Source organism: Anolis carolinensis, chromosome 6, assembly GCF_035594765.1.
Source record: "Anolis carolinensis isolate JA03-04 chromosome 6, rAnoCar3.1.pri, whole genome shotgun sequence".
In the NCBI taxonomy this organism is placed as follows: domain Eukaryota; kingdom Metazoa; phylum Chordata; class Lepidosauria; order Squamata; family Dactyloidae; genus Anolis; species Anolis carolinensis.
The window spans coordinates 113,281,763-113,294,930 of NC_085846.1; the positions used below are offsets into that span (position 1 = coordinate 113,281,763).

The 13,168-nt window shown below is 41.2% G+C and overlaps 1 protein-coding gene across 1 annotated transcript; it reads right to left on the reverse strand.

Annotated features, from left to right (window-relative positions):
- Positions 1-9,336: 9,336 nt before the first annotated feature.
- LOC100562756 (7-alpha-hydroxycholest-4-en-3-one 12-alpha-hydroxylase-like) lies at positions 9,337-12,187 on the reverse strand. The gene has a single exon (XM_003221872.3). It carries the CDS (start codon positions 12,114-12,116, stop codon positions 10,578-10,580), a length of 1,539 nt encoding a protein of 512 aa, XP_003221920.1. The 5' UTR covers positions 12,117-12,187; the 3' UTR covers positions 9,337-10,577.
- Positions 12,188-13,168: the final 981 nt, after the last annotated feature.

Sequence of the window (13,168 nt, forward strand, 5' to 3'; positions counted from 1 at the left end):
TATCACGGATTCGGTCCACCTCATCCTTGTCGATGGTGTAGGTAATCGGCTGGCCGCTCGGCCCAGGTACGACTCCGGTAGACATTCTGGCCGAGGTTAATTGGTGCTTAGGGTGGCGGAGTCAAACTGTCAAGACCCAGGCTGCAGAGCACCAATAACCATACACAGAGGCCAGAATCTATCTAATATCTTTATTGAAGGAATATATAAAGTTAATAAAAACAAGTGTAGAAAATAGTCCAGAATTAGACCTTTCAGGAAAGGTCAGAATTAGTCCAAAAAAGCAATGTCCAATAAGAAATATTAAGGTCCAAAGTTGTAATCCAATAACCGAAACACTCACTTTGCCAAGCAAAGTGAGGGGAGATGACAAGGTCCTTTAGTCCATGAAACTTGAGCGAGGCTAGGAAATAACTTGATACTTGAAACAAGGCTTGAACGTGGAACAGGGTAACTAAGAACAAGAACAAGGTCCGTGGAATAACTTGATAGAATCCGTGGAACAAGGCAAAGATTGATCCTGGGAAACAAGGCAAAGTCCGTAGATAAACAAAGGCTGGGAAGCAAGGCGAAGGCTGGATAGCAAGGCAAGGCTTGAGCAGGAGCGAGGCTTGAATCGGAGCGCGCTGTCCAGACACAACTCGCTCCGTAGGCTGACGAATTGACTCCGCGAAGTTACTACGCGGGTAAAACACCTAAATAGAGTCTAACTTTCCCGCCGAAGCAGTTCTCTGGGAATCAGAACCGAAAGCTAAACTCTGAGACCAGATGTGAGACTCCCCAAAGATTCTCACGAGAAGCAGTCTTAATTGGCCACATTCTTAGCTGCAATCCTCGCACTCCTGCGCGAAGCTGATTCCAAACTTCTCTGTTGTTTACAAAACTCCCGGCGCAAGAACACGGGAGAAGTAGGCTCTGGGCTTGTTTGACATACTTCTGGGAGACAACTTTCTTGCAGGTGCAAGGTTCCCAGATCTGCCTGGGAAAGATCTGGCTGAGAAGAATCCAGTTCAGACTGGGAAGGTAAAAAACCCCAGTTTTCATCTTCATCAGGAATTACAATGTCCTGAGCAGGACTACAAGGCCCATGGGTCATCACAGGTTTTGGAATTAAAAATGAACAAAGTATAGGAGAAAACATTTACCATATGCAGTTGAAAGCCAGACCAAAACATAGTCCCCATTGAAATCTATGCAGTTATCATAGCGATAAAAGAGTTTGGAAAGTCCTTCCCCACCAAACTTTGCCGCTTGGCTTGCGTCCCGCCTGCAGCTGCGCATGTGCATGTGCCCAACTTTCCCCCATGCTCGTCCTGGATTGCTCTTTTAAGGTTTTGCAAGAAGCACACCTTTCCTTTCCCAAAAAATGGTTGCCATAATCTTCCTTGCAAGCATTTGCAAAACAGAAGAGTAATCCAGGACGAGTGTGGGGGAAAGTTGGGTGCATGCACATACGCAGCTACGGGAGGGGACGCAAGCCAAGCGGCAAAGTTTGGTGGGGAAGGACTTTCCAAACTCTTTTATCGCCATGAGAAGTGCCTAGATTTCAATGGGGACTATGTTGAGAAGTGGTATTTGGGTCTGGCTTTCAACTGCATATGGTAAATGTTTTCTTCTATACTTTGTTCATTTTTAATTCCAAAATGTAATCTACTTTCTAGATAGCCCTCGTACTTCCTTGAGTGCAAATAGTCTCTGCACATATGTGCATTGCATTATCTGGAGCAGTGCTGAAAATGCTGTCCAACACTTTCTCCAACAATTCCCATCATCCACAGCCAGCTTGGCCTGAGTGCCTTGATTTCTTGGCCTGAGTGCCTTGATTTCTTTAGAAAACAGTAATCCTTGTTCTTAAGACTGAAATCCATTGAGTTGTTGAAGGCTTTTCATGGCCAGAATAATAGGGTTGTTGTGGTTTTTCCAGGCTGTATGGGCATTTCCAGAAGTATTTTCTCCTGATGTTTTGCCCACAGAGGTTGTGAGGTATACACTGAAATCCATTGTTTTCCCCTCTTTGTCTCTGGTTTATAATTCATGCATTTTGCCCATGAACAGTGCCGTTACAATATTGATTGTACGCGTCTTGATAAAAAGACGTGTAGGACAGTTGGAATGCTTTGACATTTACTTATTTAAGTAGTGCTGCATGGCTGCTTTTTTTCTATGTGAGGACATTCTGTATCCACTCTTCCCTTTGGAAAAACAAATACAGAAAACACAAGGAGAGTTTGTGCAACTGGACTTGGCAAAGGGAAATGCTTCAGATGAAACAAGGTAAATAAAACTGAAAACTATTTGACAGCCATCAAAGACTTCTTCAATGTAGAAGAACACGGAATGAACTGGATCCAAAACCAGTGTGTCGCAACAACAATGTACTGTATACTGTAGTTATGGATTAATAACTTTGGGTACACTGCAGAATGAATGTAGTTTAATACCATTTTACTTACCTACTTACCTACTTACCTACTTACCTACTTACTTACTTAGGCGATCCCTCATAGACTGAGGATGATGGTCTTCCAGTCGTGGGGACTTGAGGGTGAAATATTAGGTGGCTGAAGAGACCTATTCTTGATCCGCATGTTCTCCTGCAGTGAAGACATCAGTTTTCAGGTGGAAGGCGGTCCAGGTCAGGGTTGGTTTGACACCTTCCTCTTGGCACATTTCTCCCTTTTGCCCTCCCTCTTCGAACTCTGCAGCACTGCTGGTCACAGCTGACCTCCAGTTAGAGCGCTCAAGGGCCAGGGCTTCCCAGTTCTTGGTGTCTCTGCCACAGTTTTTACAGTTGGCTTTTTTAATGGATTGGTGATGATAAATGGAAGCTCTTATGTGTGCCTGTGATCCAGTAAAAGTGGTGCTGAACCGCATTAATTCTACAGTATAGATGCAAATTTTGTAAAACTCCCTTGATTCCATAGCATTGAGCCATTGTAGTAAAAGTGGTGCTGAACTGCATTAATTCTACAGTGTAGATGCAAATTTTGTAAAACTCCCTTGATTCCATAGCATTGAGCCATTGCAGTAAAAGTGGTGCTGAACTGCATTAATTCTACAGTGTAGATGCAAATTTTGCAAAACTCCCTTGATTCCATAGCATTGAGCTCTAGCTTTGAGTGGTGTCGAACTGCATTTTGCCAGCCTTTTGATTTGAAATATTACCTGGTGTAATCCATCTCCAAGAGAAGGGTATATGGAGCAAAGTCCAAACAACACGAAGTGTTTGTACTTCTCCTGGGACCTTGTCCTTCGAAGCCCTTTCTATTACTGGTGTCCTGAAGAATGCCTAGCAACCCGAATATTTTGTGCCCAACATCATAGTAAACACAGCCGGGACTATTGGAAAGAGCAGCTTGGTTTGCCAGGCTACGTCTGAATTTGGAACTGCTTCAGCTTCATTGCAAGGGCCTCAAATATCTTTCTTGGCAAGCGTGCCGATTTCCCCGGAGTTTCTCAATAGGTCAGCTTCATCCTCGGTGAATCATTATTTCCAGTTTGGACAACAGGCAAGCTGCGATCCAGCTTTGGGCTGGGCTGGGGAGGCAGGACAGGAAAGAAGGAGCCTGGAAAAGTTACTTTTTGGGACTCAAACTGCAGCTCCCACACCGAGGGCTCCTTGACATTGCAGAATAAATACAACTCGACATCCTTAAGCTGTTAAGGCTGAACATTGTGGAATTTTGGGAGTTGTAGCTTGGTGAGGCACCAGCCACTTTTGGAAGGCTAAAGACCATGTGAAACTACAATTCCCAGGATTCAATAGCACTAAGTTATGGCAGTTCAAGTAGTGCCAAACTGCATTCATTACACAGTGTAGATCAGGCATGGGCAAACTTGGGCCCTCCAGGTGTTTTGGACTTCAATTCCCACAATTCCTAACAGCCGGTAGGCTGTTAGGAATTGTGGGAGTTGAAGTCCAAAACACCTGGAGGGCCCAAGTTTGCCCATGCCAGGTGTAGATACACAATAATAAAGTCTCACATTAACATCCACTAGGGAGCACTGTTTAGAAGCCTAAACGGTAGCTTCCAAGTCATTGGGACATATTCTACACTATCAGATTAATGCAGTTGGATATCACTATAACCTCCAAGGCTCAATGAATGCTATGGAATCCTGGGAGTTGTATATTGGTGAAGTATCAGTACTCTTTGACATAGAAGGCTAAAAACCTTGTAAAACTACGACTCCCACAATTGCATTGAGGCACGACAGTTCAAATGGTGTCAAACTACATTGAATTTACATTGTTGGTACATCTTTCATTATGAGATAGACCTCCAAATAGAACAATTTTCTGGCTGTATGACCATGTACCAGAAGCATTATCTCATGATGTTTTGTCCATATCTATGGCAGGCATATGGCCAAAACGTCAGGAGAGAATGCTTCTGGTACATGGTCATACAGCCCAGAAAACTCACAGCAACCCAGTGATTCTGGCTGTGAAAGCCTTCGACAACACATAAAACTATTCTCATCAGTCTCGTGTTGTAAGCTAAAGACAGTAATTAGCTTAACCCGGGATGTTTCCATATACAGTAGAGTCTCACTTATCCAAGCCTCGCTTATCCAAGCTTCTGGATAATCCAAGCCATTTTTGTAGTCAATGTTTTCAATATATCGTGATATTTTGGTGCTAAATTCGTAAATACAGTAATTACAACATAACATTACTGCATATTGAACTACTTTTTCTGTCAAATTTGTTGTATAACATGAAGTTTTGGTGCTTAATTTGTAAAATCATAACCTAATTTGATGTTTAATAGGCTTTTCCTTAATCCCTCCTTATTATCCAAGATATTCGCTTATCCAAGCTTCTGTCGGCCCGTTTAGCTTGGATAACTGAGACTCTACTGTATATACTGTATATACTCGAGTATAAGCCTAGTTTTTCAGCCCTTTTTTTAAAAGACTGAAAAAGCCCCCCTTAGCTTATACTTGGGTGAGGGTCCTGGTTGGCTTATATTTGGGTCAGCTTATACTCGAGAATATATGGTACATTTATTATTTTTCTGTATTATTATTGGTATTATTACATTTATCATTTTTCTCTATTATTGTTGCTGCTATTACATTTATTTTACTCTATTTTTATTATTATTAATAGTACATTTATTATTTCACTCTGATCTTATTATTATTATTGCATTTATTATTTTACTCTATTTATTATTACATGTATTATTTTCCTGTATTTATTATTATTATTACATGTATTATTTTACTCCATTATTATTAAAAGGATACATAAGCACATTTACATTGAAGAAGATGAGAATAATGATTTGATCAGAGTTGGACAGTCTTATCTTAAATTTGAGCTTTATGTAAATATTCAAAAACATTTAACCTACTGATGCCTCAATTAATGTAATTTTATTGGTATCTGTTTTTATTTCTGAAATTTACCACCCTCGGCTTATACTGGAGTCAATGTTTTCCCAGTTTTATTGTGGTAAAATTAGGTGCCTCTGCTTATATTCGGGTCAGCTTATACTGGAGTATATACGGATATATTTTTGGAGCTCCGCATAATCAATGTCAGGCTTCTAGGTAAAATGTCTTCTGCTTGTAGCTCTCATCCATCACTTTTTCAGGGGTAATGATTTTAAAAAGCAGCCCTTTTATTCCCTTTGGCAATGCTCATTTTTAAACGGACAAATAGCTAAAGTGCCAGAAGGTAGGTTACATCCAGCCATTCGGATTTTTGTTTGTTCTATTCAGTTATTATTGGCTACGTTTAAAATTATTTTCCAATATATCCTTCACAAAACTTTTTTTTTATTATGCTTATTCTCCGCTCAATACACTGGCTTGAAAAGATTCGGCCTAAGGATCCGTGAAAGGCATAATATCCCCATTTATTACAAACTCGGGAAGGATAAATAGAGTAAATGGCAATTTGTGTGCCAAACCGTTTTGCAGCATTGCTTTTAAAAATGTTTAAAAAATAGACAAGGGGATTTCTTTCTCCTTTCCCAACTTCTGAAAGTTAACAGGGAAGAAGAAGAACTGCTTATAAAGTTACTTTTTTGGGGTCTACAGTTATCAGAAGCCTTGTTATCATGGCCAGTGGGGGATGATGGGACTTAGAGTCCTAAAAGGTAACATTTGTGGATTTTGTGGCTGGAGCTTATCAAAGTCTTATCTGGTTTAACATTCTAGTTCTCCAATCATTATCATCATCATCATCATCAGTTTCTGTTGTTGTTGTTGCTGTCATTTTCAACTTAAGGCAACGCTAAGGAAAACCTATCATAGGAAGTTCTAGGTAAGATTTACTCATAAGAGGCTTTCCATTGCCTTCCTCTGAGGCTGAGAGAGTGTGACTTGTCCAAGGTCACCCACTATAGTTGAGTGAGAATTGGACTCTGGTCTCCAAAATCCAGTCCAGTTCTCAAACCACTATGCAATGCAAGCTCAATTAATTAATTAACAATTAATAAAGAAACAAAGAAACAGCCGGACTGTGGCGCAGTTGGCTAGTAACCAGCTGCAATAAATCACTACTGACCGAGAAGTCATGAGTTCGAAGCCCGGGTCGGGTTAAGCCCCCGACCATTAAATAGCCCAGCTTGCTGTTGACCTATGCAGCCCCGAAAGACAGTTGCATCTGTCAAATAGGGAAATTTAGGTACGCTTTATGCGGCGGGCTAATTTAACTAATTTACAACATCATAAAAACTGCCAGCAAAACACGAGGAAAGGAACGAGGAAGTACAGCCACTAGTGGACAGTGAAGCAACAGCTCCCCCTGTGGCCGGAATCGTGAAACTGGAAAAATGTTAAAAATGCCTCTGAGTCTGTCTAATGTATGTTGTTTGTCTGTTGGCATTGAATGTTTGCCATATGTGTGTTCATTGTAATCCGCCCTGAGTCCCCTTCTCACCTTCGGGGTGAGAAGGGCGGAATATAAATACTGTAAATAAATAAATAAATAAATAAATAAGCATTTTAATTGCCAAAAAATGTAAACATATTAAAAGCATTGTGACAAAACATTAATGCACATTTTTGTTGTGTGGCTTCAAGTCATTTCTGACATGGTGAACCTAACGGATTAGGAGTTCATGACCTTCAGAACAAAGAAATGTGATGGGTGCCCTAATAAATTTGTGAACATCCTGTGGTTCCTCCATGAGGACATGATGGCAACACTCTTGGATAGCAACTGCTCCCAAAATGACCCATTGAAGGTGGAATCAGGTGTCAAGCAGGGATGTGTCATTGCCTCAACCTTGTTCTCCATCTTCATCGCTATGATTCTGTGCCTTGTTGATGGGAAGCTTCCCACCGGCATGGAAATCACCAACTGGACAGATGGCAAGCTATTTGACCTCAGCAGACTGAAAGCCAAAACCAAGGTCACAACGTTTGTTATAGAACTCCAATATGCTGATGATAACGTAGTCTGTGCTCATTCAGAATAAGACCTGCAAGCCACTTTGAACATCTTCTTCCCAGAAGCCTATGAACACTGAGAAAACCAAAATGATCTACCAGAAAAAGGCACCTGCCAATCCATCTGCAATGCCAGAAATTCAGCTTAATGGTGGAAATGTGGACCATTTCTGCTCCCTTGGCAGCCACCTCTCCACAAAAGTCAACATTGACCCTGATATGCAACACTGTGTGAGCTCTGCGAGTGCAGCATTCTCTCGAATGAAGCAGAGAGTGTTTGAGGATTGGGACATCCATCGGGAGACCAAGATGTTTGTCTATAAAACTATTGTCCTCTCAACACTTTTATGCGCTTGCAATGCTGATGGAATCATTACAGGACATGAGTGTGATGTCTACAGGCATTGCACTCAAGTCCTGTAACAATTCCATCAGCATTGCCTCCGAAAAATCCTGCAAATCTCTTGGGAAGACAGGCAGACAAATGTCAGTGTTCTGGAAGAAGCAAAGACCACCAGCATTGAAGTGAAGAACCTCTGCCATCAACTCCGTTGGACCAAGTGCCACGATGTTCAAATGTGTGATCATCGTCTCCCAAAACAGCTACTTTATTCTCATCCCAAGAACAGAAAATGGAATACTGGTGGACAGCAAAAGAGATTTAAAACTAACCTTAAAAACTGTTGTATAAACACTGCGAGCTGGGAAGTCACTAATGGACCCACCACCAAGTGCCTGATCACACTAGAATGGATTTACTTTAAATCCAGTTGCTGCTTCCTGTAGAATTCAGGGTTTTGTAGTTTAGGGAGAATCAGAACTTCTCTGGCTGAGCATTTTAAAGGTCCCTCTTCTAAACTACAAGCCCCAGAATTCTTCAGGAGGTAACAACCCAGATTTAAAGTGGATCCAGGCTCTAGTGTGATGATGTCCCAAGACGCTACGCTCAACATAAACTTAGTCATAGAATTGCACTGGAGGAGCTTCAAATGCCTATTGCTGTACTTTTTCAAGAAATCTTGATGTCCTCCAGCACAATTCTATGGTCACCCATAGAAAACTCCTAAGGATGCATCTCTACACTGCAGAATTAATGCAGTTTGACACCACTTTAACTGTTATGGAATCCTGGGAGTTGTAGTTTTATAAGATATTTAGCTTTCTCCACCAAAGACTGCTGGTGGCTCACCAAACTACAACTCCTAGGATTCCATGGCATTAACTTATGGCAGTTCAAGTGGCGTCAAACTGCATTAATTATACAGTGTGGGCACACCCTATGACTTTAAGAAAGTCTTGTTTTTTTCCATGAAATGAACATTTCTGAAAGCATTGCACCTCTATACAACCAGTGAACAATAGTCTCGCTACTAATTAATTAAAGTGAGCAATAACTGATCTTGATCAACCAATTGCTAATTTTAGTGTCTGGGTGATATTTGTCCAAAGAGTTGGGAGCTTCTAGTTTCTGTAGAGAGATAAAGCAAGAGATCAATAAATAGAATAACAATAATAATTATAGGGTGTCATTGTTTGAGAAGGAACAGGATCAGAAGACGCCTCACACAATGCAAAGATAATGAAGATATGTATTCAACGTGATTCTTTTTTACATGAGAACATAATCGAAGTGACCTAGCAATCCTCTGCCATGCAAATACATATTGGTATCAATAACATTTCACAGATTCATGCAAAAATTCTTTTTCAAATGCATTTTTTAAAGGGAAAGGTTAGAAGTTTAGAAGTACAAATACTGAACTGTGGATTCATATGATTAAGTTTCCAATACAAGGATATACCAAATGAAAACACTGTATAATATTGGTAATTTATCTCGAGTTGCTCTCTAAGAAAGAGGAAATCATTTCATTGAAGCGATGACATTTCTCCTTATCTTAGAAAAATAACACTGGCAAAGCAAAGTTCAAGGAATGAGTATAACCTTTAATGTTTCTGACCAGATCAGAGTTACCAAACAGTTCTTCTGTTTCACAAACAGACTTCAACAGTCATGGCATAACATCTCATCACTTTATGAGTTGTAGATACAAAATAATATTGCCAACGTAGACAAATTGCATTCCAAAATCTGAAAAAAAAAAAAATCCAAAACGCTTCTGGTCCCAAGCATAAGGAATCCTCAACCTGTATTATCTATATATATAAAAGGGTAATGAAATTTCGGCCTAGGACAAAACAACAAAACTACACATCCCAGAAACACTAAACATGGCAGCACAACCCATCATCCATGCCTCTACGTTCATACAACAAAAAGAAAAGAAAAATTAAGTCCTAATTAGAGGGAGAGGAATAATTGTTTTTATCCAATTGCTGCCAGTTACAAGGCTAAGCTCTGCCCACTTGGTCTCCTAGCAACCTACTCAGCCCAGGGGACAGGCAGAGTTAGGCCTCACTTAGGCCTCTTCCACACTGCCTATAAAATACAGATTATCTGATTTGAACTGGATTATATGACAGTGTAGACTCAAGGCTCTTCCACACAGCTATATAACCCATTTATAATGGAGTTAATGTCAGGGGAAAACCTTTACCCTTTACCTTAACTACTACCAATTCCTCAATACTTTATTTCCCATACCACCATACTTCGCCACAGCAACGCGTGGCTGGGCACAGCTAGCATGAACTATATTAATAATATTTACACTATTATTAGCAAATTAATGTAGTAAACCATATACTATCGGTATTTCAGTCATAACTCCTGGGAAGTTTTCACGACATAAGAAAACATTGGAAAAGAAACATGAAAGAAATAAAGTCAATAAATAAAATCTCTTGAGGATGCCTGACATAGATGAGGGTGAAATGTCAGGAGAGAATGCTTCTGGAATATGGCCATACAGACCAGAAAACTCACAGCAATCCATAAAACATTTAACAAGCATTAAAGGGGGAGATGAATTAAAATGCACAAATAGTCTAAATGGTTGGAGGTCTAGCCATTGAGGTTTACATATCATAGAGAGCTCTTAAACCTCCTTACCTGTCCATTCATCTAGATCTTGACCTTTTAAAAAATATTTCCAAGATAAATCTGTTATTTTGATTGATCTCCCAACTCCAGATTTCTCTGTCAATGAATAGCTGCCAGCTGAACTATAGGATGGCTTGAAAGCCAGGCTTAAATTTGACTTTCCTTAGAATCTCAGTCGATACTTGAACTGAATGTCATGGGAAGGCTTAACAGTCCCAAACCCATAACTGCTTCCTTCTACAGAAGGTATTCCTTCTTCTGGATTAACCAATTCGATGTCAAAGTAGATGAGCATCAAGAAGACAAAGATCTTCATTTCATTAACAGCCAAGAATCGGCCGGGACACTTGGTGTGTCCAGCCCCAAAGGGCAAAATGGAGTGCTTCAGGGTTTTCCCATCCTTATAGAATTCTTTCCTGGTGCCATTTGGGCTCACAAACCTGTCAAACTTGAAGGCGTGAGGATCAGGGTGGATTTCTGGATCCATATGAATGGCAAGGAAGGGGAAAAGGAGCAGAGCGTCTCCTTTCCGCACCAGATACTCCCTTCCATCCGCCATCCTAATATCTGTGTCTTGCACCACCGTCCGGAACATAAAAGGACTTGCTCTTAAGCGCAGAGTTTCCAGTATCGCACTGTCCAGAAGAGGAGTCTTTATCGTAGCCAAAGTCGCCTTGATGAAAGGACTACCTGGCTTGACCTCCTCACCAGTCCCTTTTAATGCTCTGTCCACTTCGTCCCTCACCGCTTCCATCGCTTCTGGATGTTTCAAGAGATACGTAAGAATCCAGAAAATGGCTGGACCGGTATTCACTTGAGACACCCAGAAAAACAGAAACATGACTTTTGTCCTCATGGTTTCGTCCATTCCTATCTCAGCGAGCTGGCGATCCTGTTCAGATATCCAGTCGCTGATGTTCTCATTCAGGGAGATCTTTTGGACTGACAGAATGTCCCAGAAGATGTTCCTCAGATGGTCTGTTTCCTCCTTGCGCTGGGGATCCAACATGCCAATGACCATTTGGGGGGCCAAGTGGTCGAATTTCAAGAACTTTTCAAACATCTCTCCATAGGACATGGGTTGGCTCTCTTTGTCGGCTTCCTTGTTCAACGCAGCCCTGCCTGTCTCATCTCCAAACAAGGTCAGAAACGTCGCTTGGAAGATGATTCTGTAGCTGAAGTGAAAGATCCCATCTTGTTGCCAAGATCTTTCCCCGTCTCTCAGATGTTTTCCATCGAGCATGATGTGCTGCAGCTTCTCCATCAACCTCTGGTTCAGGATCTCCAGAGTCTTACCGCGGAGATGCTTCATGTTCATGTGGGCAACCTTGTGCTGGTCTTGCGTTGGCTGGACCCCAAACAGGTTGAAAGCAATCATGGAGGCAGACTTACTAAAATCGAGTTTCTCTTCCGATTCCTTCAACAGGGCTTCATATATGAAAGGATCGAGCACGAAGTGGAGGTAGTTACCGCCCACCAGACATGTGAAAATATCTCCATGCTTCTTTTGCATCCCTTCCAAAAAAGTAAGGGGGCTTTTCTTGAAGGTTATCCCATGCCCAAGCCAAGGAATGAAGCCTTTGTCCAGTGGAGGTTCTTTGGGTCTTCTCTTGCGAAATGCCCCCATTGAATGGAGCCCACCGAGGATGATGGCCAAGAGGGAGGCTAAGGAAGCACAAAGCACCGTCTCCCAGAAATTCATGATACGTAAGTGGCACGCTGGACAACAGGCAGCTCAAGGAAGACAGTCCTACTGATCAACTTACGAAGCAATGTAACAATGATTAGATCAAGGAGGGGTTTGAACTCATGCCATTTCTGAGCTGGCAAAAGTTGTTATGATTCCTTTGTTGTTACATGTCAAGAACCTACATTTCAGTTATCAGTAATATTATTAATACATCTCTTGAACACCCCATTAATCATTAGTAATTACACATCTAAAATGCCCATTAGGTAATAATATCTGGGAGGAGTACACGCTGCTTAATAGATAGGGCACAAGTCTATTCACAAGTGTAGCTCTGCCAGTTTAAGAGCAAGAAGAGGCAGAAGCTTTAGGCTGCCAAGTTCAAAACATCCCATGGCCTGAGACTTGGGGACGGACGAAGGAATATCATGTAGATAAGCCTCCTTGAACAAGGATGTCATAAGGAAGAGGGAGCAGACTTGTTTTCTGCTGACCTTGAAACTAGGACTAGGAGCAATGGGTTCAAATGACAGGAAAGGAGATTCCACCTGAACATTAGGAAGAACTTCCTGGCTGTACGAGTTGTTCAGCAGTGGAACTCTCTGCTTTGGAGTGTGGTGGAAACTCCTTCCTTGGAAACTTTTAAATGAAGGCTGAATGGCCATCTGTCAGGGATACTTTGACTGTGCTTTTCCTGCATGGCAGGGGGTTGGACTAGATGGCCCATGTGGTCTCTTCCAAATCTATTATTCTATGATTCTATACTTTCATTTTAATCATTGATACTTCCATGAACCCACTTCTGCTGGTCCCTTCCCACCAGCGAGAAGTTGAGAAATACAATTTTCTTGTACCTTGTTCAGAAAATGGTGTTTTCCCTGAAAACGAACCATGTATGAAATTTGCATGCAATAAGTGCTGAATTACGAAAAATCTTATTGGTCTAGCATTCTTCATTTCAGTGTTTCTTAACATTTGAAAAGTATGTATTTGGACCACTTTTTAAATAATTTCAAAGATATTTCCCATTCCTACATAGAAGCGAGTGAGTGCCAGCATCCCTG